A 27,388-nucleotide genomic window follows, 5' to 3' on the forward strand; every position below is an offset into this window, starting at 1 on the left:
ATGGAAAAAGATATAAGAGGTACTCGGTTTTATATTCACCACAAACCAGCAAAACATATCAGAGCACAGCAGATGGAAACCAGCCATGTTAACACGATTATAACCAACACTTGGCTAGGTACACTTGACGAGATTATGGGGTTATTTCACAATATTTCAAAACATAGGTGGTCAAGCGAGATGTCTGAGCAGATAGAGATTTTTGCCACCAAGCTTGATGACCTGTGTCTGGTCGCAGGACCCACAAGTTTGAAGGTTAGAGCCAACCCCTCCAAATTGTTCTCTGACCTCCACAAATGTACCCTAACATCTGTGTACCCATACACATATATAGCCACCCACATATACAGACAAAATGTGTAAATTAGTGGTTTTTTTTTTGTTTTTGGTTTTTTTTTTCTTTTTTTGGTTTTTTTGAGACAGGGTTTCTCTGTGTAGCCCTGGCTATCCTGGAACTCACTCTGTAGACCAGGCTGGCCTCGAACTCAGAAATCCACCTGCCTCTGCCTCCTGAGTGCTGGGATTAAAGGCGTGTGCCACCACGCCCGGTTAAATTAGTGTATTTTAAAAAGAACAGGTACAGCTAATAGAGCCTAGGGTTTGGCCCCAGAATTCATTTAAATGTAGTATCAGTTAGGTGCATTTGTCTCCTGCATTAATTTTTTTGGCTCCTGTGAGAAACCTCTAGTTTATCCCATTTCTTACTCAACAAAGCAGGCACACAGAACTGAGTTTTCGGACTATTGTTCTGTTTAGGTTCCTGCTTGGAGGATTTGTGGTATAGGGGTGTGGAGGTCATTAGTGACATGACCACAGAAGAAGCATCTTCTGACGCCATTGCTCCTGCCTTGCTGGGGGCACTGCCGTGCCTCACCTCGCCTCATCTTCATGTGAGCTCTGAGCTTGAAGTGGTAAGAGAAATAACTCTTTGGTCTGCGTGACTGTGGAGGAAAGGAGACTCCCCCACCAGGCTCATGGAAGTTCACTGGAGACCTCAGAGCCGTGCTTTCCATCAGAATAACCAACATCACATTGCTTCTTTGGAGCATTTGATTCTCTTGTGCCCCTACCCTGAAGAGGAAGATGTCTAGACCAAAGTAGGATTTCCTGACCAAATGCCATTATAATGTTCCAAGTGGGTCTCCCTTTTATAATGTCCCTGTCCCTTTAAGTACATCCTCTTCCAATCTTTATCATCCCCTCTTCCTGTCATTCATCTACCTTGATGGTAAGGTATGGCTGCCTCTGCTGGAAACATTATCCCATGAACACTCCTTTTCAAAGGCTAAAGAAGAGATGCTTATGTTTGAAAAAGGATTGCCCTACTAATTATGTCAGACAGACCACCTGACCTTGCATCCCCAGAGAGCCACAGGGACAAATTGCCAGTCGATTTACAGTCATCTGTAGATGCTCTGCGCTGCCAGGCCCTGGTTGACCCTGCTTTGTAGCTGTGGGAAGCAGGTTCTCTCTCCCCTTTAAATACTGGCCAGCGGGATAGCCTCTCTCCTAGTAGGGGATCTCATCAACAGGGTGAGAAGGCGTGGTATGAACAGTTGGGATAGATAGAAAATGTACCTTAGCTGATGTTGCTTCCCATGGAGCAACATGTTCAGGGCTGAGTGTAATGGCAGGGAGACCTCCTTTGTCCTTGGTAGCACCTCTCAGAAGTACAGGGTTCGTTTTAAATTTCCTGTATTTCATCTCAGTATTTCTGTGCACTGTGAGTTTCTAAGATATGTAGCCTTTTATCATCCAGGCCTTTCCGGAAATGTTTCGTTTTACCTCAGGGAAAACAAAAGGCTAATGTTCTCCCCGTTCCTGCTGATCTTATCAGTCCAGCACACATATTCTGTCCCCTTGTACGCTCGCTCACCTTACTCGGGGACTTCAGATAGACCGAGAGCCAGCACGCCAGCTGGACTGGAATTTCAGCTCTTCCCTGGCTGTGATTTTGAGCACATGTGTTGATAACAGACAGAACGTCTGAGGAAGTAAAAAATAACAGCAGCAACAAGAAAACGACGAGGATTTCAACTTTTGTGAGATACCCTCAAACTATCAGAGAGAAACCTTTTGGGGGAGGGAGGGCGCACACACATCCATATTGTGCGGTTTCCTTCTTTATTTCCTTCTTTGCTTGTAAAACTCATCAGTTGTGCAGCTCAGAGCCATTCATTATTGGGGACCAGCGTTCACGCGGATGAATACTTAGACCCTTTTCATTGCTCCTCCCTCAACTTCATCAGTAAGCTGAAATCTTTTTAGTACTAGCAAGTGCCAAAATTATTACCCCCCCCCCCACACACACACACACCCCAATTCTTAGAAATATGCTTTTACCTTTTCAGTCCTACTTTAGAACTATTTGTTCTTCAGTTGATATCTACCTGTGCTGTAGATACAATGAGAAAGCCGGGGAAGAAACCATAACGTGCATATGCAAATACTAATGTGGTGACTTTGCATTATAGATTAAAACACTTGGAGGAAAGGACCCTCACTGAATCCCTGAGAATAGTCTAACCTTGTGTTGCCCTGCTGGTTGTTTTTGCAGTTTAACTCCGCTGCCAAGCAGCTGATAGAGTGGGATAAGCCTCCCGTGCCAGGAGTGGACACCGCAGAATGCCCCTCAGCAACGACTACGACGGCGGCGGCGGCGGCGGCGCAGAGCAGCTCTGCCTCAAAGCACCCCGACACCAAGAAGAACACCAGGAAGCGACACTCCTTCACCTCCCTCACCATGGCCAACAAGTCTTCCCAGGCTTCCCAGAACCGCCACTCCATGGAGATCAGCCCTCCTGTGCTCATCAGTTCCAGCAACCCCACAGCCGCAGCCCGCATCAGCGAACTGTCCGGGCTCTCCTGCAGCGCCCCGTCTCAGGTACGCGTGGGCTCGCCAGCGGTAAAATCCTTGCTGCCTCCTTTCTGTTTGCCTTAGTTACATTCTCACTGCTGTGATAAATACCTCGCAAAAGTGACTAGAGAAGAGAAAGGGTTTATTTTGGCGTGAAGATTCCCGCCAAAATGGAGAGATGTGGCCCGTCACGGTGGGAAGACATGACAACAGGCGGGAATGGTTTCAAGAGCAGAAGGCTGAGAAGGCTTATTGCATCCATGTTGAGGAACCTTAGAGTGAAGAAGAGGTGGGGTCCTGCTACCAAGCCTCATGGCCCACTCTCCCAGGAATCCATCCCCTTCAGCACCAGTCCCTTAAAGATGTCATAGCTTTCCCACGCAACACTTCCAACTGGGAACCAGGGGTTCAAACACAGGAGCCTGTGGGGACATTTCACATTCAAAGCAGAACCCTGTATGTAGGAAATACTAGCTTAAATTGATCCCAGTGTAAAAGCTCAGAAGCAGTATTAGAGCCTACAAAGTGTATAAAGTATTGCTTATCAATTTCACTTTCCCTCGGGTTTACAAAACTTCCCAGAGCTACAAACTTTTATCTCAGTTCACACCCACAGTTCTCAATTTGATGCTCAGGACATTTAGAGCTGAGCTTCTCACACCTTGGTACTTAGGTTTCCCATCCAAATAATAAAACAAGAAGAGAAAGGATAGAAACGTTCAACTTAGAAATTGACCTTGCATAATAATTCATCAAGACTTTGATTATCTTAAAACACGGCCACGTGTTGTTTGTGTGTTAAAAATGCAGGAGCCGACTGCAAGCATTCACTCACTCGTTTGGCAATTGATTGTTGGATGTTGTATTATTAGACCCTTGGGCACAGTGTGTAATGAGATATATAGAATACAGGCGTTCCTTATGACAGCCTTATTCTGGTCTACAGAGTGGATCTAATTGTGGCCCATTCCCAGAGGGAAGGACTCCGTCATTATCCACTTAGAGAGCCGCTGCACTTGGCTCAACCTGGAGGTCAGAGAACACTGTCCGCAGCAGCCTGACACAGCAGGAAGAAGTGCTCTGTAGGCTTATGTAGCATTTTATCTCATGCAGATTTTTTTCCCACAATGTAGCTTTGGGTTGTTTTTCCTTAAAATATAAAAATGAAATTCCTATTAAAGAAAAAGAAAAAAAAGTAAAAAATTACATAATCCTGGTTCTCAAGAAGATTATATAGTTTAATAAGTTTCTCTATGACATTGCAGACTAAGAATTGGCCATTCCTGGCTAATTTTATTAAAAGTCATTTTTTGTTATTTATTTCCTTCAATATCTCTGGATTGACACAGCAAGTCAGGAATTAAATGTGCTTACTCTGAATGAGGGTATGGGCTTTATTTATTTATTTATTTACTTATTTATTTAGTGATAAGATATTATAGAACTTTTGATTTTCGTGAAGAAAACTGGAACATACACACATATGTGACATTAATGTGAGGAGGGTGGCGGGAGTCTTCAATTTGGTCCCTGATAACATTTCCAGTGGCGTACATAAGCAAGCACTCAAAGGCACGTTCAATGGATGATTTGCTAGAGAAGCAGGTGGGGAGGGAAATGCCCTTACCTTTGGTATAACCAGCGATCTCATGAAAACAGACTTGGGTTTCGGATCAGAGCATGAAGCTCTGGCTGCAGATCAGGGTTCAGGGTACCAAGTGAGAAAGATCTGGTGAGACTCTGTGGAATTCTGAGTAAGGATCCGGAGAAGGGGTTGGTAAAGACTCCCAAACACACAGTGAATCACTCAGAATGAGTTTGTTTTGTGTGTGTGTGACGTAACACGAGCAACGTGGGGTTTTCTCGACATAGAAGCAGGTTCATGTGAGGCACGCTGACGGCGCTGAACGGGAAGGGATTTAAAATCACGGACTGTGCTTTTTCTCCGGAAGTGGAGAAAGTTAAAAGGGAAAGGAAGGTAAGGTTAAGCCCCGTGTCCTATGGAGAGCTCGGGTGTCAGTTTGTCTCACGGTGCCACAGCACAGCTGGGGATGAAGGCCGTGATAGTGTGGCTGTTTTCTGATAGAATCTGAGTCGTTTGGGAAGCACAATGCTTTCTGTTTCCTTCTGTCGCCAGTTGGTGTTTTCGGTGGTGGTGTGCTGCCTCAGGGAGAAGTTATTTCAGGCAGAGGATGGGAGGTGTGTGATGTGCTGCCTCATCCTCCCGCTCAGGTTTGCAGAAAATATCGCGTATCTAGGGCACCTTGCGCTTTGGAGGGACCCTCAGTCCACAAGAAAGCCTTGAGTGTATGCCGCCTGCTCTACAGGCACATTGGTCCTTATCATGGAGATGAGTCTATACCAGGAATGGCCAGGAGAGGCTGCCTCAAACAGGCCTGCCCCCCCAAAGGTTGCCACAGTGTCTTTGCCACTAGCATGACTTTTTTAATTTCCTAAATCACACTCACCTTTCATTCTGTTTTTAAGAAACAAACCTAAGCAGGTCTGTATTCGCTTGGGTATCCCGTCTGGATGAGAGCGCACCTAGATACAGATGCGTAGGGGTTGAGTGGTACTTAGGAAGTGGGGCACCTTCTCCTGATGATGGAGACTCTGGATCTAACAGTCACAGAATGGCCAAGGGTCAGAGGGCCAGAGGGTTTGCTTGCCATTGTAGTTGGTGGCTATTGAGTGAGGACTGAACTTGGAAAGGTATAAACTAGGGAATAACTTCTGAGCTGTGCCCTGCAGGTAGATCCCCAACACACATGATCATGGGTCTCTGTGACTGACGTCCATAAAGCACACGAAGACATTTGGTCTGCCCCCGACCATGTCCATGATACCCCTGCTTGTGACATCCCGAGGCATGATTCATACTGTCGTGTGTTTCTGAGGTGTTTTTATAATGCCCTTATCCTCAGGGAAGCAAGATGGCCCATCCGATTGCCCCTGTTTTCTCTCCCAACTCCCCTGGCTTCCCTGACCCTTTTTTGTAGAGGAGACTGAGCAATGTTTGTGGTTTGATGGGAAGTAAGGTGCTGAGGAAAAGACATCCCGTCTGTTGGGATATCTTCTCTCCCCATGTCTGCAGCATCAAGTACCACTCCCATATTCCTCAGCTGTATCTGCCCTGCAACCTGAAGGAAATTGATCGAGTGATCAGAGGCAGTGAAATGACCTAAATAATTCAATTTCTTTCTCGTCAGTTAATCTCTCGGGTAGTATCGTGGATGACACCTTTGAACACAGTTTGGATTGACATTATTTCTTAAAGGTGCTATAATGAATTTTCCGCCACAGGCACACCTGGGCTGCTCCATTTTGATTGCTGGTCCTCACTGAAAGCTATAAGTAAGAAAGAGTGATCTTGAAAATACAGAAGTGCCTTAATCATTTTACATAGATTTGACGTATCAGTAGGGAGATAAATGTGGAGCCACAGCTTGCCTGTGCAGGGTCTTCGTGGGAATGTGAGGCTAGTTTAGCCCCAGGCTGACTGCTGCCGGGAACAGTTTGATTCATGGTTGAATATAAAATGAGGTATCATGTTATGTGATAGCCAAGAGCACTCTGTGTATAGTACATTGTACTGACTGGCATATCTGGTACACCTTGAGTCAGTCTTTAGACAATTGGGGATAGAATACAAAGAAAAGGATTCTGCCTTCCCTGGATAACTTCATATACAGAGCCTCTTGTCTGTGTGACTTCCTCCAGGAGAATCGGTTGTATTAAATATGGTGAACTTAGGTTGGGGAGATGGGTTCAGTACAGGGTTTGCCATGTAAGCATAATGACCTGAGTCAAATTCACAGAATTTAGATAAAGCCAAGACACTAGATAATCACGGCATGCTCCCACAGCAGGGTAGGAGGCAGACTGGAGAGCCCCTAGAAACCCCCAGGTCAACTGGTCTGGCATAAGTAACTATGGGTGAACAAAAGGCCCCATCTTAAATAAAGTAGATGGTGAGGACCAACATCAGAGATTGTCCTCTGACTTCCACATGGCACCAAGCTGCATGTACATGCGCGCGCGCGCGCGCGCGCGCGCGCACACGCGCACACACACACACACACACACACACACACACACACACTCGGGGTTGGAGGAGACAGACAGGTAGATGTATTAAAAGCACAGCTATCTTTTTAATAAACTGTTCTCCTTGGCAGGTCCACATAAGCACCACTGGGTTAATTGTGACCCCACCCCCTAGCAGCCCCGTGACAACTGGCCCTGCGTTCACATTCCCGTCAGATGTCCCCTACCAAGCTGCCCTTGGAGTAAGTATCATTTCTGTGTCTTTATTTCTCTTTGAGGTCTTTAGTCTTGGTGGTCTGCCATAGTCCAGCCAACGCCTGCAGTGTACACTGATGCTGCTAAGTAGGACTTGCCTCGGCCTTTCATCCACCCTTGATCGCTGCTAATCTCACAGGAAAGACCGTTTCTTGCCATCACCCTGCAAGTTTTAATGGTGGCAGTCAGAGGCCTGAAGCTATGAGAACTCTGAAAAATACACTTCATTTTACTGAGGTTCAGTTTGATTTCCCGAAGGGTTAACCTTTATTTCTTTAGGGTTTCCAGATCCTGCATCTATATTTTAGACGTTTCTAGAAAGTCTGAAAACATGGGTCTTCCCAGGGGCTAAGTGGTTTGATTTTTATTCACAGAGTAAATTGATACCAAGTGTCTGCTTTTAGGTTTCATCTCTAGTTTTTCCTCCTCTGTAGCCCATAGTGACTCTTTCAAGGTCCCTACTGCCCTGGGAGGGTCTTTTAGAGTATGTTGATTTCTCTTCTAATAACTTGGCATCCCTCAGATGGACTCTAACCATCAGTTGCATAAAGACATCTAAAGCGGGGTGGGGGAGGTTTGACCTGGAGAATCATAACAGTCAAGAGAGATGGATTAAAAAAAAAAAAAAAAACTGTGGAGAAAAACAAGCAAAGACACCCTTGGGTCATAGAGAAAGACAGCCCCTTGCTTCCTAAAAATCATAACCCACTGAGCAGCAAGGATATAGAAATTATGAGAAATCTCTCACTCAGGATAATGTCTTGGTTACACTTTCAGATTGTTGCTATTTCAGACTATCCCAGCACTGAATAGACTGAGCAAAGAAATCATTCAGTCAGATGCCCGGTGTCTGCATTCCCACACCACCCTCCCCGATCCTCTACCTGGAGTATCTGTTGTTGGTCCTCTCAGAGAAACAGTGTGGTCCATTGAAGGGTTTTGGGTTTGGGATGGAAAGATTTGGGTTTAAACTCAGTTCATTCAGCCCTTTTATTTGTCATGTGACCCTGGGAAGGTTACTCAGCATCTTTCAGCCTCAGCATCTCTGTTGGTTGACTTTTATCAACTCGGGCACAAACCTAGACACACGATGGAAGAGGGAACCTCATTGCCGCCACCAGATTGGACTGTGGGCATGTCTGCCGGGCATCTTCTTGATGACCGATTGATACAGGAGGCCCAGGCTGTTATGGGAAGTACCATCCCTGGGCAGCAGGCTTGGGCTACATAAGAAAGGTAGATGTGCAAGCCATAGAAGGCAGCCAGTAGCAGTCACAACCACTTCTAAGCAGCCGGTGTGTTTCTAGGTTATAGATTTTATATGTGTTGTAAAGATATTTTCCTCTGCTAGATTTCTTAAAGCTGAGTTTGTAGCCAGGACCACACAACACAGTCTATCGAAACAACTCAATATATTGATTCTGTCTAATTTTATCGTCTTCCTTTTCTTCAATATTAATTTTGGCTTGATACATTTCATAATTAATTAAAAGCTGAATTTTAAATCAAGGCGGGGCTTAAATAACTTCTATCAGTATCTAACTTCACTTAGACTTCTGAAGACGTTCACGGAATAAATTGTGTTCTTCTGTTTAAATGGATGCCTGCCCATTCTGCTCACAGGTTAAAGTTACTGGATTTGTTTTCCTTTTTTAAAATGTTCCCTGAGAGCTTACAGCTTCCTTGATAATACAGCTGCTTAGTGAGGGAGACATGGCCTCAATTCATCTGGGGAAAAGATGAATTTTAGTTAACATTTATTAAATGTGGTTTCCATAAGACTCAGCCACAGAGGTTTCACTGAAGCCAAATTTCGTAACCCACCCTGCCCTCTAATCTCCAGGGGAGTAACTTCTTTCTCCTTCCCACCAACACATACAGCCACAGTGTATTTCCGTTCCAGATGACTCCCGTGCGTGGAAGCATTCTTAATCCCATGTCTTAAGGGAGAAAGGGAAGACTGAGTTTAGAAAAATTAATTAGTGTAAAAGATATGAGGCTGGCTGAGTTTTTGCCCTTGTGAACTGGAAATGTTATCATATAGTAAACGGCCAGTTCTTTGTTGGGGGTTGGCTCGGGGGCAAATCAATGGGATAGGCCACAAGAGAGCATATAAAATTAATTCATGTTCAGTCATTTTTATTCTAGGACTTTTATAAGAAAGACTGCATATTAAGCAAGAGAGATTTATTAAACACTGTCTACTGCGCGCCAGCTCCATTTAATGAAAAACTAATTATAAACAGGCTTTTCTGTCATCCAGAGAAAGGAGTAGATCTCAAAGTCTCTGGTAGGTTGGCAGACACGCCGTGGATTTAATGTTGGTTTTTGCATAGGGAACTCTCAATAGCACATGAGGGCCCCGTACCCTTGGTACCTCCAGTGAATTGTGATGAGGATTCTATTTAAAATCTGAAGCACTTCAGAGGAGGATGCTATCATAGCAATAGGTTGGTAGGGAAAAAGACAAAAACCAGAATTTTTATGTTATGGGTGTATAAGAAGTAAGAGTCACCCCTGGGATAGGAAATTAAATTACTTCCAGTGCTTTTTTCATAAATTAAGACTTTAACATCTTTTATGCAAAATGGAGTTATTTATGAGCATATGTCTCTAACATTTCACACGCGACAGTGAGAATGTTCCATCTCTTCCATCACAAGTGTCACAGCTGTTGATTCAGGCCTGAGCCTATTAATAATAGTTGCTTTTTGTTGTTGTTGTTGTTGTTGTTGTTGTTGTTAACTTGGTTTGTGGGATGAGGAGGCTGAAGATCTTAGTCCTTTATCTCCAGCCCAGGGGCAGAGGAATTTACTCAATGGGTGATTAGCAATTGCTGATACCGTGCGGTTTGCTTAGCTGCAAAATGTCACGAGACAGCCCCGTCGTTAAAGGCCAACTACTACCCACAGCAGCTTACAAATAGGTTGAATTCTAAAAGTCTAGAAACCCTGTTTAATTTTTTTTTCTCTTCTCCCTCTTCCTGTTTGAGACAGTATCTCACATAACCCAGGCTGGCCTTAAACTGTGTAGCTGAAGATATTCTTGAACTTCTGATCCTCCTGCTTTTACTTCCCAAGTACATGGATTCTGAGATTTAGTGTGTGTGTGTGTGTCTGTGTGTGTCTCTGTGTGTGTCTCTGTGTGTGTATGTGTGTGTATGTGTGTGTGTGTGTGTGTGTGTGTGTGTGTGTGTGTGTGTGTGTGTGTTGAAGCATTAGCGGTGTGGATGTCACTCAGTTGGTAGACTGCCTGCCTACCATGCATGAATCCCCAGGTTAGATCCTCGGTTAAAGTGGTGATGTTCAGCTGCCATCCAGTACACCAATAAAGGCAGGAAGATCAGAAGGTCAAGCTCACTGTCAGCTACATGGAGGCAATCCTGGGCTACATGAGACCTCGTCTCACAAAGCAAATAAAAAACCAAAAGAGCGTTAAATGATGTCAGGTCTCAGAATAGGGGATATGTAGTCAGTGGCACCACCACTTGTGCCAACAGGGACAAGGAACTGTCAGATGTAGGACACAAACCTCGGCACTTCGGGATGTGGAAGGGAAGTCTTTGGCGGGAAAGTTGAAAAACAGAATGAGGGGTAGGGTGTGATCAAATGTTTTTCTTTATTATATGTATTTTCTGTTTCAGTTTTGAAGGTGGTCTAGCTGTGTAGCCCAGGTTGACCTGGGCCACAGTGTTGCTCAAGCTGGCCTTGAACTCATGACCTTTTCTCCTCAGCTCAGAATCTCCATAGCAACAACAGAAAAGTACTCTAGCATCTCAGGGATAGAAACTTCTAGATCCAAATCCTACTGTCCTATGAAGCAGTGAGAAGCACGGACCGTTTTTACAGTCACAGCGTTCATTGAGGGTCTCTGGCCTCCTGGCTACAAAGCTGGGAGCCAGAGCCAATAGTGTTAACAAGAGTTAAGTCGGGGGACTAGAGAGAAGGCTCAGTGGTTAAGAGCACTGACTGCTCTTCAGAGGTCCTTAAGTTCAATTCCCAGCATCCACATGGTGGCTCATAACCATCTATAATGGGACTTGGTGCCCTCCTCTGGTGTGTCTGAAGACAGCGACAGTGTACTCATAAAAATAAAATAAATGATGTCTTAAAAAAAAAAAAAAAAGTAAGTTAGTCTCTGAGTCCAAAACCTCTTAAATTATAGCATTACCTTCCACTTTTTGGCCATTGCCTGTGCTCTGTGCCCTGGAGAAGGCAAAGGACATACCATCTCTAATTGTCATAAGGATAGAGATGCCATGTAATTCACACGATTGACGAGTATGCAAATATCTCCTCTTTCTTAGCGATTAAATGTGAGACAGTAAGTTACACAGCAACACAGCTAAAAGTAGCCACTGTTGCTGTCCCTCAAGCACCCTCATGCCGCCTGGCCTCTCGAGGGCCAGTCTGTGCCCGAGATCCTGTCTCCCGGACAGACCATTTAGAGGTGCTGATATGTTGGGTTGAAGGTAGGGTGAGTGGAGAGTAGATGACAGGGCAGCAACAGTGATGGGTTGTGGGATTTTACATGGTGTTTCTCCATGGGATTCATTTCCCGTGAGGTGTGTGAGGAAGAGCATTGGAAAGCACAGGAGCCCTTGATTGCCACTTGAACTTGTGCCTATAATTACAACGCAAAGCACTTTAGTATTAAGATGGCCTTCAGTCCCTGACCTCAGGCTTGAAACATACTGCCTGTTTCCCTAGCCTTAGCCAAATCCAGATCTAGCTGCTCTCTGCGCTGGTCTCCTGAAAAGGCAAGAGGAAGAAATCATGCCAGGAAGGATCCACATACATGAACTTCTTACCGTTAACATCTTGTTTCCTTCCAGTGTCCTGCAGCAGCTCCTACTGAGATAGAAGACGCTGCCCCCACCCCCATCCCCCGTATTATTCTAGAAAGGGACAGGCTAGCCAGGGTGGAAATCTTTTGCCCTTTCTGATAGGAAAAACTACATTGCTTCTGCCAGGCCTGTTAGTTGCCTTAGCGGGGACAGAACGTGAACATCGCAAAAGATGGCCATTTCATATAGACAAGTCTGGTGTTGATGGAACCCAGTGGCCTACAGGGTTTTTTTTGTTTTGTTTTGTTTTGTTTTGCTGGTAAAGGGTATATATGCCTCTGCTGGCCCAGACTCCAGTATAATAGGCAGGTCTCCAGGCCATGTCTGGGTCTATGAAAGGCTATAGTTCTTCTCTATAGAGATGTCAGGTCTTACAAGATAGCAAACTGCCCACAGCACAGTACAGGATGGATCAGCTTTTGAACTTCCACTGGGCTAGATTTTTGCAGTTGAGGCTGTTTATAAAGCAATCTACAGAGCTTCCTGGTGTATCACAGCTGTACGTTCAAAGAGCCCCGTCACTGTCCCAGCCCACTGGACCAGGCAGCATAGAGGACTCTGATTTTAATCAGACATTCCCTCGCATTCACTCGGTGCAGAGAGGGAGGGAAAAATATAATCTGCCTAGTGTTACCGAACACCATCTCTTCTGTTTCAGCCACAGAGAGAGATGACTGTGTTTCTTAGACACCAGCTTTGGGTCTGTCTGTCTGTCTGTCTGTCTGTCTGAATGTCCCCCTTTCTGCCGTATCTCAATGTCTCACTCTTCTCCTTTTACAAGCAATGACATTTGGCTACTGTTTTATAATAAGCTGTGACCCTTCTTTATGTTTTGTTAAAATGTAAATCTGTTTTTGCTTTAGTCGGGTCCATAAATAGATGCTTGGTTTGGTTTGGTTTTTGCCTCCTTCTAAGACATTATTTATCCCAGTTGCTCTTTTTAAATTTTTTTTTTTTTTTGAATTTCCTTGTTATACATGTCCTCTGCCTCTGCCTTTCCTCAGACACACTGTCTTGAGACTGGGTTTAGAAAGGTTAGATTGACAATCAGGCTAAGCTCCCCGTTTTCCCATGTCTTCCTCCGTGTGCAGGCAGACCCGTCCCACCCATTAAGCCTCTGACGTGGTGTTATCTTTGAACAACGACGCAGATCGTGTCTTCTCACTGTTTTGCCTGGATTATCTTTATTTCTCTCTACCTTGTCGCTGGAACTGGGCCAAAGAGTAAGAAAGCTTGCCCCCCTCTGCTGAAAGGGTCAGGGGCCCTGAGCCTCACTCGGAACATGCCGTTCCAGAGGCACGATGTACCTCAAGGCTGCCCTGTTTGCGTGGGGAGCAGCAGCAAGTGACTTCGTGACTTTTTGAACAACCCGTCTTGTCCAGGCTGGCTCTCTGTAAGCGATTCCATGCCTCATTTACTTCTGTGTTCAATGGTCTGTGGCCGTGTGGGAAAGTCCTCATCGAAAGCCATGCTAGCAAAAAAAAAAAAATTCAGTAGAACACATCAAACAGTTACAGGTCTAGGAACGTGAATGTCTGCAGCTGTGTCCTATTAATAGATAAGTGTTGATTGGGTTTCATTTTCACTTCAAACGTTTGAAATGTGATGACTGGAACCCTGCTTTGCGTAGAAGCTCTCTCTGCCTCCTAGGTATATTCTGCCTCCTCTCTGGTTCACCTTAATTCAGTTTTTACCTCTAGTAGTTCAAAGATTTGGGGAGGGCGAGGTTGGGGCTCAGTCAGGCTTTGTGGTGCCTGTTTTCCCAGGAGTTTCGGTATACAGTCCCTGAAGAGTTATCTGGGGTTTGTAGATCAGAAGGTAACAATTGCTCCATTGATTGTCACAGACACAGAGCCCTGTGGACAGAACCCCATTAGACAGTGCCTGCCCAGAAAGGACCCAGTGACTTCTCCCTGGTGTGTGTGTGTTAAAGATTACCAGCCTTGAGAGCCCTAAATTCCAAAAACTGGCCAAGTGAAGAAGGGGTAAAGCGAAGGACGCCACAGTGGCCTTGTTACTATGGCGTGCTATGGTTTGGGCTCTGGGAAGACCAGGCATCAGAAGGAATAACAGCAGGAGGAATGGCTTGCCATACAGCGGTACAGCAAAGTGTAATGTATTTAAGGTTCAGGTTACACAAGTCCAGCAGAAAATCAATTCTAGCCAGCGATGTGACAGTTTAGCAGTTCCTTTGGAAGGTGTCTCAGTTCTTGTCCAAATCTGTACTTCTTATTTTTAATTACTACTTGTGTGTATGAACACTTTGCCAACATGTCTCTGTGCACCACGTGCGTGCCTGATGCCATCAGGAGCCAGAAGAAGGTGTTGAATCATGTGGTCCTTGGGTTATGGGTGGGTGGGAGCTGTCAGGTGGGTGCTGGGAATCACACCTGGGTCCTCTCGAAAGAGCAGCCAGTGCTCTTGACCACTGAACCATCTCTCCAACCCCAGTACTGTACTTTCAAAATATTATTAATCTTAAACTTCTACACGGTTGTTTCATTTTTTCTCCCCTTCCTGTCAAGGTTTACCTGTTTGCCAAAAAGAATGATGTGGCTTTTAAATAAACTTAAAAAAAAAGTTCATGTATTTATTTTATGTATATGACTACACTGCAGCTATCCACACCAGAAGATGGTGTCAGATCCCGTTGTAGATAATTGTGAGCCACCATGTGGTTCCTGGGAACTGTACTTAGGACCTCTGGAAGAGCAGCCAGTGCTCTTAACAGCTGAGCCATCTCGCCAGTCCTAACAAACTTTTTAAAAGGGTGTTTCATGTGAAGTAACCTGGTTCTGTTGTGCCTGGATTCTGTCTGGTGGGTTTCTGATTCTCCTTTCCTTATACCTTTCATAAAGATATAAGTAAATGACATCTGTGTTCCCTCCCCGTCTTCTCTTCCCCTGTATTAGAGTATGAATCCTCCTCTACCCCCACCTCCTCTCCTGGCGGCCACTGTACTCGCCTCCACCCCGTCAGGCGCTACTGCTGCTGTTGCTGCTGCTGCTGCTGCCGCCGCCGCCGCTGGAATGGGACCCAGGCCTGTGATGGGGTCCACTGACCAGATTGCACATTTACGGCCTCAGACTCGCCCCAGTGTGTAAGTGAGGGTGTCTTTATTACCATGTAAACACACATCTCAAACAGAGATCAACAAGCACACGTCTGATAGGAGCTACGGACAGGCTTAGGGCTCAACCACAAGTGGCTTGTATTCTGGAAACTTCTACCTGGTCATGCATATAGTTAGTAAGACACTTAAAATGAGTCTAACGTGAGCCTGGTAGGTGGCTGTCCCACTGATATAAGGCCTTTCGTAGTTTAGGGGAATTTCTGTTCTCTCCTTTATAGGTTGCCTATATAGAGAACTGCTGTTCTTCGGTAACAGCTCCGTCGCAACCGTTTTATCTTCAGTTTCATTCCTTGTATCAAGATCTTAAGCAGCAGCAGTTCTCAACCTGTGGGCAGTATGCAACCCGTTTGGGGAGGTTGAATGACCCTTTCCCAGGGAGCATATATCAGATATTTATATTACTATTCATAGCAATAGCAAGATGACAGTAATAAAATAATTTTATGGTTGGGGGGCACTACATCAGGAGCTGTATTAAATGGTTGTGGCATTAGCAAGGTTGAGAACTGTTGATCTTAAAAACCAGGAAGGTATTCCACACACATCAGGTCTCCCTACATTAAACATCCAAAGAACTCTTAAGTCCCCAGCAGTAAGAATCCAGAGAGGTCCAATTGCCCTGTGCAGTTTGCCGCCGACAGAAGGCGTCTGCTTTCTGTGCCTCTGTACCTGTAGGGTTCAGAGCCCTGGCTGGTATACGTCGGTCGCCTGCCTGGTTCTGTGTGAACAGGCACCTTGTACTCATGCGCCCTTTTGCGCTCTCTACAAACCAGAGTTGCTTTGATTTTTCTGTGTCTCAGTCAGCTTCGTGACTGAGCTCAGAAGTGCAGGTGCAGCCTAAGCCTGCCGGATCAGTGTGTATAGAAGGCAACATATTGTGCTTCCCAGTGGAACTGTATGCCATATGCCCTCATCCGGGGCTCGTTCCCAAGTCTAACAAGTGCCATTTGAAGAGCTACGTTTCCCCAATGGGCTCCTAATCCAGAGTACTAAGGTAGACACTCTTGAAAACGGCATTAACTCTTTCATAGCACATGATGAGATAGTCATTCCCACACAAGGAGGAACACTCTTAATCAAAAACGAAAGCCTCTGCCTGCATTTAAAGGGCAGGCAGACAAACCTCTTTCCATAGAGAGCTGCTGGCAGGTTAAGACTGTGTGTCCTGTCTACCTGTGTTTAAGGTACTTGTTTTTGTTTTTGTTTGTTTTTCGAGACAGAGTTTCTCTGTGTAGCCCTGGCTGTCCTGGAACTCACTCTGTAGACCAGGCTGGCCTTGAACTCAGAAATTCACCTGCCTCTGCCTCCCAAGCACTGGGATTAAAGGCGTGCGCCATCATGTCCAGCTGTGTTTAAGGTACTTAAGACCTTAAACCAAGCAAGAGTTTGGAGATCTCGGGGTTTACCTGCTAGCCTGTTTTCTTTTTTTTTTTTCTTCTGCTCTAGATATGTTGCTATATATCCATACACTCCCCGGAAGGAAGATGAACTGGAGCTGAGGAAAGGGGAGATGTTTTTGGTGTTTGAGCGTTGCCAGGACGGCTGGTATAAAGGGACATCGATGCACACCAGCAAGATAGGTGTTTTCCCTGGCAACTATGTGGCGCCCGTCACAAGGTATGACGCTGGCTCAGTGCTTGTCTGCATTCTAGGTAGAGCTGCTTTGTTCTTTTCAGCTTCTCAGCTCATGCAGGGCCCTGCCTGCATTATAATTACCTGTTGTGTAGCCAAGGTTTGTAAAATCCATATCCATATCTGCTAAAATGTCTTCTGATACCAAGATTCTTAGCTCACTTTTCATGTGGATATGTGTGGAAATTATAGGTTTCTACCAATAACTTTACTGGGGTGTAAGCTCTCTGCTTTAATTTATATCTGAAAAGACTCAACTGTTCCATTTTCAGTATTTTTCTACTAAAGAAATTAAAGGCTATGTTATTAGTGTGTACATGTCTGCGCAATGTTTGCTATATACACCAGACAGGCAGATTTCTAAACATGACATTATTTTCTTCAGCTCTCTAATGTAGTTGCTTTTATCATCCTCCCACTTAATAAGTGGGGAAACTGAGGCACTAAAGAGACTTGCCTGAGATCACATAGTAAAAAAATTGTTCGGGCTGGTGAGATGGCTCAGTGGGTAAGAGCACCCAACTGCTCTTCCGAAGGTCCGGAGTTCAAATCCCAGCAACCACATGGTGGCTCACAACCATCCGTAACAAGATCTGGAGTCATTTGCCAATGTTTGGACATACTTTTGAGTTTCTCAGTGGGTAATGCTGGCATTCAGTGGATACACGTAAGGGGTTCTGCCGAATCCTGCCGCGTTCAGGGATACTGCCTCCCCGAGAGCCTCTTCCATCCATTCTATTTCTGTGATTAAAATACTCTGACCAAAAGCAACTTATGGGAGGAAATGGCTTGTTTTTGCTTACAGCTTCAAGTCACGGTTTATTACTGAGGAAAGCTGAAGGCAGGCCTGGTTGCTCTCACAGCATCAGCCAAAGAAGTCTGACAGCGGCCATGCTAGGTACTGCTTGCTGGCTTGTAGGCAGGTGTAAGTTCTGCTATCTTTTCATATAGCTCAGGACCACATGCGTGCCCAGGAGAATAGTTTGCGCACAGTGGTCTGGACCTCGTTAAATGAAAAGGAGAACTCCGAGCAGAGACTGAAGGAAAGGCCATCCAGTGACCGCCCCACCTGGGGATCCATCCCATACACACCCACCAAACCCAGACACTACTGTGGATGCCAAGAAGTGCTTGCTGTCAGGATCCTGATATAGCTGTCTCCTGAGGGACTCTGCCAGTGCCTGACAAATACAGAAGCGGATGCTCATAGCCATCCATTGAACAGAGCACAGGATCCCCAATGAAGGAGCTAGAGAAAGGACCCAAGGAGCTAAAGGGGGTTGCAGCCCTATAGGAGGAACAACGATATGAACTAACCAGTACTCCCAGAACTCCTAGGGTCTAAACCACTAACCAAAGAAAACACATGGAGGGACTCATGGCTCCAGCTGCACATGTAGCAGAGGTTGGCCTAGTTGGTCATCAATGGAAGGAAAGGCCCTTGGTCCTGTGAAAGCTCTATGCCCCAGTATAGGAGAATGCCATGGCCAGGAATGGGAGTGGGTGGGTTGGGGAGCAGGGGGAGGGTAGAGAGGGTACTCCCTACCCAAATGCCCACAAGCCAGTCCCTCAACTGAGGCTGTACCAGGTTGGTAGTCAAAGTTAGCCAAGACACCCTCAAAAAAGAATAATAATTCAGCCCACGACGTCATTCCAGCTCAGACCCCTCATGTGTGCATTACACACACATGCTATACACACCACTTTATTTTTCTTTTAAGATAGTGTACCTTCTGGTCATTGAGTCTGAAAGAAATGACCTATAATGACATTAGCACTGCCCCAGATTTTGATCATTGACTCTTAATAAGCAATTCAAGTCTAACTATGTTAAATCATGCCTCGAACCTCCCGACTTTAAACAAATGGCTTAATGAACTGACATGTTTGTCAGCCGTTGTCCTTGATTTATGGGTTGGCCAGCCACCTAATCAAATGAAAATCACTATTGTTGCAGATGGTGGCAGAACGTTAGCTTCAATTTGACTTGCAGATTTTTAATCAATATAAATCTTTTCTTGTCATCTTAAAATATATATTCAGGATCTGACACATCCAAAAATGTGTGTATGTATGTATGCCTATTAATATATATATATGCCTATTTATATATTTATGTGTTTATATAAATATAAATACATATATACATAGAAATAAATATACTATTAAACAAGAGAAATACAGTAAGGCAGAATGAAATTAACAAAAGCACATTTTCCTCAAGATTCAAAACCAAACTCTTTAAAGTCTGTCCACATTTAACTCTGGAGAAATGCTAGCTTACAACAGCTGCTCTGTAATACACCATTGTGGAAGGATAATCTTGATAATGAAGTATCAATTGTAGATTCATTACAAAATTGCTATACACAGAATTGCCACTTAAGTGAATTGATACTATTTTAAAATATACACTAAACAAAACTCTCCATTCTCGATTAAACTCAGATCTAAGTCAATGTCTAGAGCTGACTCTATCGCTATAGCTGTGACAGTGATGGAGGAAGAGAAAAGAGCCCTTGGGCCCTGGCCTTAACTCCGCAGGGTTTTTATGCTGGGAGCGGGCGTCTACAGCAAGGCAGTATGTGGAGGGCATGACAGCACTGCTGCATGCATGGACTCACAGTGGCTCGGTGGCTGCATGCAGAAGACCAAGCCAGCCCAGATCCCAGTGTAGATGGGTGAGGGGCTCAGGAAGCCCTAGCCAGAGCTGAGGAGCCATTGGCAATTGATGGCCCCTAGAAGAGGGAATCAGTTTTCTTCAGGCTGCGGCCCCTGCAGGCTGTCCATGGCCCTACACCCGTGCACATGACCACACGGGCTCAGTGGGCTCAAACAAAGCAATAGCCGCACGTGAAGTTGGAGGAGAAGAGGGATGGGGTAGATGGGGCGAGGAATTGAAGGAATGAGTTTGAGAAAAGCATGTTGATGTGTTTACAAAATTCTCAAAAAATTAAAATACCTGCATACCATATTCAATAATCAAGGAGTAAGCTGTAATAAGTTTATGGAGAATAAAACTGGAAAGGAGGAAGCAATCTCCATGAAAAAATTAAATTATATGGTGTAACTTTAACTTAAGGTGATGCTTCTTAAATGACTTGGTCTGTGCTGGGTCTTGAACTAGAGACTGAGGTAGAGAGTTAGAAAAAAGCCAAAAGGGCCATTCCAATTGTGTGTGTGTGTGTGTGTGTGTGTTGTGATGGTGTGAGGGTATGTGAGTGTGTGAATGTATGTGTGTGTATGAGTGTGTGTGAATGTGTATGTAGTGTGTGCTCTGTGTGGGTGGGTGTGTGAGGGTGTGTGTGTGTGTGTGTGTGTGTGTGTGTGAATGTGTATGAGTGTGTGAATGTGTATGTAGTATATGTAGTGTGTGTTCTATGTGTGTGTGGTATGAGGGTATGTGTGTAAATGTATGTTTGAGTGTGTATGAGTGTGTGTGAATGTGTATGTAGTGTGTGCTGTGTGTATGTATGTGGTGTGAGAGTGTGAGGGTATGTGAGTGTGTGAATGTATGTGTGAGTGTGTATGAGTATATGTGAGTGTGTATGTAGTGTATGTAGTATGTGTTCTGTGTGTGTTGTGTGAGGGTATGTGAGTAAATGTATGTGTGAGTGTGTGAGTGTGTGTGAATGTGTATGTAGTATGTGCTGTATATGTGTGTGTGTGGTGTGAGGGTATGTGTGTGTGAATGTATGTGTGAGTGTGTATGAGTGTGTATGAATATGTATGTAGTGTGTGTGTGTGTGGTGTGAGGGTATGTGTATGTGAATGTATGTGTGAGTGTGTATGAGTGTGTGTAAATATGTATGTAGTGTATGTAGTGTGTGCTCTATGTGTGTGTGTATGTGTGTGTGTGTGGTATGAGGGTGTGAGGGTATGTGTGTGTGAATGTATGTATGTAGTGTATGTAGTGTGTGCTCTATGTGTGTGTGTATGTGTGTGTATGTGGTATGAGGGTGTGAGGGTATGTGTGTGAATGCATGTGTGAGTGTGTATGTAGTGTGTGCTCTGTGTATGTGTGTATGTGTGTGTATGTGGTATGAGGGTGTAAGGGTATGTGTGTGAATGCATGTGTGAGTGTGTATGAAGTGTGTGTCTTGTGTGTGTGTAAGACAGACAGAGATCACTGTGTTCACAGGCACTTGTGTACTATGTTAGAGGCAGGTTGCGAAGGTCAAAGCAGGGTCAGTATGATGCAAACAGTGGGTCTTCCTCAGGATGAAGCAGGGAAATTCATGGCTTTGAATTCAGTGGAGCCGCATGGCCACAGAATGGGAAGCCAATCATAATAACTGTGTTCTTGGGCAGATAGGATGTGTGGTTTGGTGACTCAAGTGGTTCTGAGGCCATTCCCCGTCTCTGCCATCATTTCTTTAAATGTGCTGTTCTTGAAGTCTTGTAAAAATAATTCCATTCATTTTTTAGAAGGCTTTAAAGCTCAGAGTCATTTTTCTCGCATTCCTTGTTCCGTCTCCCTCTTTGCTGATAGATTGGGCTTCCGTCTGCTTCTGTCTTGGCAGGGCAGTGACGAATGCCTCCCAAGCTAAAGTCTCTATGTCTACTGCGGGTCAGGCAAGTCGCGGGGTGACCATGGTCAGTCCTTCCACTGCGGGAGGACCTACGCAGAAGCCCCAAGGAAACGGCGTGGCCGGCAATCCTGGCGTTGTCCCCACGGCTGTGGTATCAGCAGCTCATATCCAGACAAGTCCTCAGGCTAAGGTCCTGCTGCACATGTCCGGGCAGATGACAGTCAACCAGGCCCGCCACGCTGTGAGGACAGGTAAGCTCATGGGGACTGTACCTCAAACGCATGGGGAATGGGCTTAGGGGACTAAACAGGTCAGTTACCACCGGCACTGTGAAAACTAGGTATGAATTTAAAATAATTGCTACCATTTTGAAATACAAGCTAGCAAACCATATTGCCAGCATTTCTTCACGGCTGTGGCAGGGACCCCTGGCAGGAACGAGCAAAGAGTGACCAAGAGATTACTTGTTAGCCAGACCCTAACACTGAAGGCGATTGATTATGGTTGATGTAGAACATCCCAGAAGAGAGCACTGGGTGGAGCAGAGATGCCACCTTAGTGTTGGCCATGAAGTACAGTAAAAGGACCAGCGCAAGATACACATTCCAAGATATGCCTCAGCGACCTGCTTATTCTAACCAGGCCCCACCTCCTCGTAGCCCAGTGATGACGTTAGCACCCTCATAATCCAGTCACCCCTCAGGACTACGAGTCAGCTTCTGACCAAGTCTTCAACACATGAGGCCTTTCAAGGGCCGTCTTATGTCTAAACTGTAACAAGCATTCTTGGCTTGAGCTAAGCACACCCTGCACATTCGTTCACATCCCAGAGACCTGAGGTAAAAGAAGAATGAATCAGTTCCTAAGAATGTGAGTGTTTGGGGACCGGAAACATGACTTCTGCAGTTAAGGTCCTGCCTCCGATCTCACTGTTCCTAGCTGTGTGACTGTTGCGTGATTCTCTGCTAAGCAGCGTGCTTGGTTATTTTTTGATAAATTTAGTCACAGGTCTATTTTAGACTTGATGGGAAGTCAAGTGCCTTTCTTAACTCTGCGGCGCCATTGGAAACCTACCAAGAGTCTTGGGTGACAACAGTGGAGTAAAATGAATGCGTGTGATTTCTAGCTGAACGATTGTGAAGAAAAGTGGGTACTCAGAGAGAGAGGAGAGAGAAAATGTATCATGGGTAAAGGACTTAAGACCGTCGTGGTTTGTTGCCGTGGCGAGCCATCAGAAACTGGTCCCGTGTCTCTAATGCTGTGGGAAGTTATTGTTCATCATGGAAGGGCTTTGAGGAATGGTGACAGCATACCTTCCTAGTCCTCAGTAGCCTCAGCTGCTCACCTGGAGGGAAAGTAGCATCCAGAGATCCCGCAAGGACTTCAGTGTGTTAAGCTATCCTACATCCATTCTTTATTGCAATAAATGGCAGTAGCTGCCTCTCATTATGGTCTACCACGGTGAGATGGCTCACATTTTGGTAAGAGTGTTTACTAGGCCACTGACCTAGTCTTCCTGTGTCCCCTCCTGTCACCCTCAGTTGCAGCACATAGCCAGGAACGCCCCACAGCAGCAGTGACTCCCATCCAGGTCCAGAATGCCGCCTGCCTTGGTCCTGCATCCGTGGGCCTGCCCCATCATTCTCTGGCCTCCCAACCTCTGCCTCCAATGGCAGGCCCTGCTGCCCACGGTGCTGCCGTCAGCATCAGTCGAACCAATGCCCCCATGGCCTGCGCTGCAGGGGCTTCTCTGGCCTCCCCTAATATGACCACTGCCGCGTTGGAGACCGAGCCCAGTGGTAGAACAGTGACCATCCTCCCTGGACTCCCCACCTCTCCAGAGAGTGCTACATCAGCGTGTGGGAACAGTTCAGCTGTGAAACCAGACAAGGACAGTAAGGTAAGAGCCCCTCCTTCTCCTCTTTGGTACTCCCTGACTTTTTTTTTTTTTTTTTTTGCTGCCAGTGAAAGGACTCATTCTTCCATAGCCCTTCCGGTTCTTACCATTGGCAAATTCATGTGCCACGTGCCAGGAACACGGTGGTGCAGAAACCTGGGCACTGCCCCAGCCTCATGTCTCAGTCTTATGCTTTTCTTCATTTTGAATACCCTTGGATTGTCAGGCCCCCTACTGGGTAATAAGGAGACCACAGTGTCTAGGACTCAACCAACCTCAGCCCGCAGCCTTCCAAACCTAAAGGAAGAATTTCTCCCTTCAAGTAACTTACCCTTTCATCCCTTTCATTATTTTGCTGTCCTCAAATTTTCATGTCCAGTGTTCTTGCTGTTTGACATCTCCTCTTTTAAATGTTTTTTTTTTTTTTTTTGGATGGGTGAGAGGTTGGAAACTGTCCCATCAAATATGCTATTCTCAGAGTTAAAGAAGTAGCTCAGAAGCTGACGGTATAGAGCCTTACTGCGCTCACACAGGACCCAAGATCACTTCCCAGGGCTCACACCCGGTGCTCACAGCTGCTTGTAACGCCAATTCCAGGGGATCTCACACACACACACACACACACACACACACATGTATGCGCACACACACCTAAAAAATAAAAATACAAATTTTTTAAAAAGTTACTTGTATAGTACTTTCAACCACAGATCAGCGGGGTCCCTTGAGAGAGAGCACCTGAAATATAGGGGAGACCTCATTTTTCCTTAGGGACTTGGCTTTAAATCAATACAGTAGGAAGCTGTTTTGAAAGATGTTGCTGTGCCTAGGCTTGGCGACGGGTGGTTGATGCCGAGAATACACAGTCGATAGTGATTAATCGTGGATAAAGTCACGATGTTTGTACCTCAGCTTTGACGGTTTGCTCAATATCCCGTGTGTTTCCCATAAAGCTGTGGTCCAGGGCTCTGAGCCACCTGGCTTCGGTGGTAATGTATGTCGCTCTACTTAAATGGCTGGAGAAACCTGTAAATACAACTTTATAAGGAAATAAACTTCAGAGCCTGCTGACAAGTTAATATCTGATTAACTATTAACATTAACTTTAAAAACGAATGGTATCTGCTTCAGTGTTTATCATTAACTATGTTAAACTTGTACGCAGATGGACAAGTGCGACTTTGTGTTTTCAAAGAATAATCTTAATAGTTTGAAATATTCGGGCTTGGGCACAGTGTCCTTGGTTACGTAGAACAGGGCTCTTCAGTTCACTAAGAGGATGCACCGACAGGTACCGGTGGTGAGCCGAATAAGGGCCCTTAAAGATGTCCTCCTCCTGTCCCCGGACCCACGCTTCCTGCTTCAAGGACTGTACGGATGAGGACTTGCCCTTGTGTGTGCGCCCAGTGTTCAATCTGGGAGTCTTCCTGAAAGGGGACAAATGGGGACAGGTAGCTCCCAGGTGGACTCACAGCAGGAATAGACATAGCCATGGGATACAGAAGGCCAAGCAACAGAGGCCGGGAGCCAGGCTCTTACCTCCCCATGTTCATGTGGAAGGTCTCCCTACAACATCTTGATTTTAGGATCTGGGTTCTTCTTCCCACAAAGTTTGAGGTAACTCGTATATAACATTATCATTCCCTTTATTGTCCATGGGTGGAAAATGGCCTCTGTCCGCTTTTAGGACACAGCAGCGATTCCAAGTGCCATATCTCCAGATGATGGTCTTCCCTCTGCAGTCAATTCTTAGCGTATCAGAAGTCCGTAGAGCAGTACATAGAGCGGAAATACAAAGAGCTGTATCTCTCTCTCTCCCTGTGTCCTCCCTTCAGCCTACGAACCTCCTAGAACATCCAGAGTTATTTTCAGAACTCTTAGGTCTTCACTTATTCCTTTTGTCACAGATTTCAAATTCTCCCCCTCTTAAACCTGCTCCAGATTCAGTGTAGATCCTTCTGGATGATATTAATTCGGTAATTCCGTGATCACCGTCACTGGCACAGACATGCCTCCTTAGGGCTGAAGTGTAGCTGGGCCCGCTTCATCATATCAAGGGAGACGTTGCCAGGTGCCACACATTGTCACAACACTTCTGCTGTTATTTATTGGTAGTAAAGTCTTCTGGAAGCTTCTCCTCCTTAGAGTGTCATTTCCGCCTGTAAGTGCTTGTAAACCTTCCTTTAATGTCATCCAAGAATTTCCCAGATGGTCTGCAAATTGCTTTAGAGCAGCTGTAAAGGACCACTTTTAACAAAAAGAAAATTCCAGTCAAGAAATAGGATCTTTGGTCTGCATGGAGTCCTAACTTTCTAGCTGCGTGGGTCAAGCCTAGGAAGGTGGGCTCGCCTCAAGTCACAATAATGAGTTAGATGAGATAATAATTCCCGTAGTGAGGTGCTGTTACTTCCCCATCCCAGAATTCCTGCCTCCTAGCGAGGTTCCTACAGTCTGCGGTGAGGTTACGACCGTCTGGGACTGACTGCCGCCCTTTCTAACCCACAGAGGCCCAGCTTTCCTTCCTTGTGTTTTCCGTTTCTTCTTTCTAAGTGTGCATTCTCTGATCCATAGGCTTTCTTACTTTTCTCTAAAGCTTCCTTCCCTGGCTTGAGCTACTTGTCCACTTTGCCTGACCTACTAGTCAGCTTATCTTCAAGGCCCGAGACATGGCTCGTCCCTTCTCCTGCCAGGCGGCTGCTGGAGCTAGTGCCAGTCTGCCTGCCAGTCCTCTGTTAAAGTCACTTCTTAAATTCTTTTCCTAATGAAAGGAAGAACCCCAAGCAGGGAACCCAGTTGCCCTGGTGTCATGTAGCAACCACAGAGGACAACCCACCCACCTACCACCACCACCCCCAAAAAACCCCTTCTGGAAACCCCTCATCTTCTTTGGAAAACTGGAACTGACCCTGATTCCAGATTCGCCCAAATTGCTCAGGAATTATTAAATTGTCCTTCCGTTTTAACTTTGCCTGTGTGGCGGTGACCCTGTCCTGATCTTTTCCCTTCTTCCATGTCAGGGTTTGTGTATCCCTTTGGGTACAGAGATTCCCCTTCCCTTTTGTCCTCCTAGCCGAGAGCCACTGTTCACCCCAGACAGGAGGGTCTGTGTTCTTTTTGTTTCAAATATAACCTTAAAATAGCCCTTTAATATCCGTTTCCTTAGAATTTTGGGGAAGTTCAAGCTCATTCTGATTTTTAGCTTTCTCCCGTTGCAATGGGCCTTGCTATATTCTTTGTGACAGTTTTCCCTTGATCTTTTTGTACGTGGCCTTTAAAACTTGGATCGCATTATGCCACTCCTTGGGGGCTCACACCAGGTCCTTTAGAGACCTTTCCGTTTTCATCTGCAGGATAATTTGCAATCGTAGAATTTCATTCTGAGGGTCCTCCCGATCCAACATTCCCCCCCTTTGAACTGGAGGCGATGCATTCGCTTTCTTTAAACTTTTAAAAAAATCGGTCCTTTTAAACTTTATCACAAGCTCCTCTAGGGGAGCACTTTCTTCTAAGTTCTTAGCGTTTCTGAATCTCTCCTGTCTGGTTTCTCCTTAACCGCCACCCCCATCCCCAGTTGGTCAGAATTAGAGACAAAGCTGCTGGCTCTGCTTTCTGAGGCTTAAACTGTAGGGAATCAAAGGGAAGTATATGGGGGATGGAGATGGTAGTGTGGGTCGTCTGGGGCAGAGCTCTGGGTAGTGTAGTATGGTACCCTCTGACCATGCCTTCCCTTAGGAGACAGTGTGTGGGGCGGGTACTCTGCTGCCTGGGGAGGGCATGGCTCTCTGTACCCAGATCATCAGTGGGCTGGCACTGGGCTATCACTGGGATGCCACTGTATGTACTTTCAGGTCTACTTACACTCTCCTAACTAGGTCCATTCCTTTGACTAACAATTCATCTGGGAGTCCTCTCCCACAGAGTCTCAGGAAAACAAGAAGCTGTATTTTGTCCCGGGGTCAAAACCCTAGCCATCTTTGGTATATTTACTTTATTTGATGATAATAAGCTCCTGAATTGCACTTTTAAATATTATCTGTTATAACCTATTTGAAATCCCAGCCCTGTCCTTGTTATTCCTGAGTCCCTCCGTGGTCACCGGCTTTACAGCGCTGTCTGAACTCATTTCTTGGGTTTCAGTTGTCTTCGCTCTCCAGTGATGACAGTTTCCACAGCTATACCCAGCTTTCTG

At 45.6% G+C, this 27,388-nt stretch overlaps 1 protein-coding gene across 1 annotated transcript in view; it reads left to right on the top strand.

Moving 5' to 3' along the window:
- The window catches only part of Sh3rf1 (SH3 domain containing ring finger 1), a 167,266-nt gene that overhangs the window by 124,247 nt on the left and 15,631 nt on the right, over positions 1–27,388 (top strand). Inside the window, exons 5-10 of the mRNA XM_021218967.2 lie at positions 2,558–2,884; positions 7,036–7,146; positions 14,918–15,105; positions 16,585–16,755; positions 21,294–21,553; positions 22,844–23,202. Of these exons, the coding sequence (XP_021074626.1) occupies positions 2,558–2,884; positions 7,036–7,146; positions 14,918–15,105; positions 16,585–16,755; positions 21,294–21,553; positions 22,844–23,202 (1,416 nt within the window). The remainder of the gene's footprint in view (positions 1–2,557; positions 2,885–7,035; positions 7,147–14,917; positions 15,106–16,584; positions 16,756–21,293; positions 21,554–22,843; positions 23,203–27,388) is intronic.

The sequence above is a fragment of the Mus pahari genome, chromosome 19 (genome assembly GCF_900095145.1).
Source record: "Mus pahari chromosome 19, PAHARI_EIJ_v1.1, whole genome shotgun sequence".
NCBI classification, from domain to species: domain Eukaryota; kingdom Metazoa; phylum Chordata; class Mammalia; order Rodentia; family Muridae; genus Mus; species Mus pahari.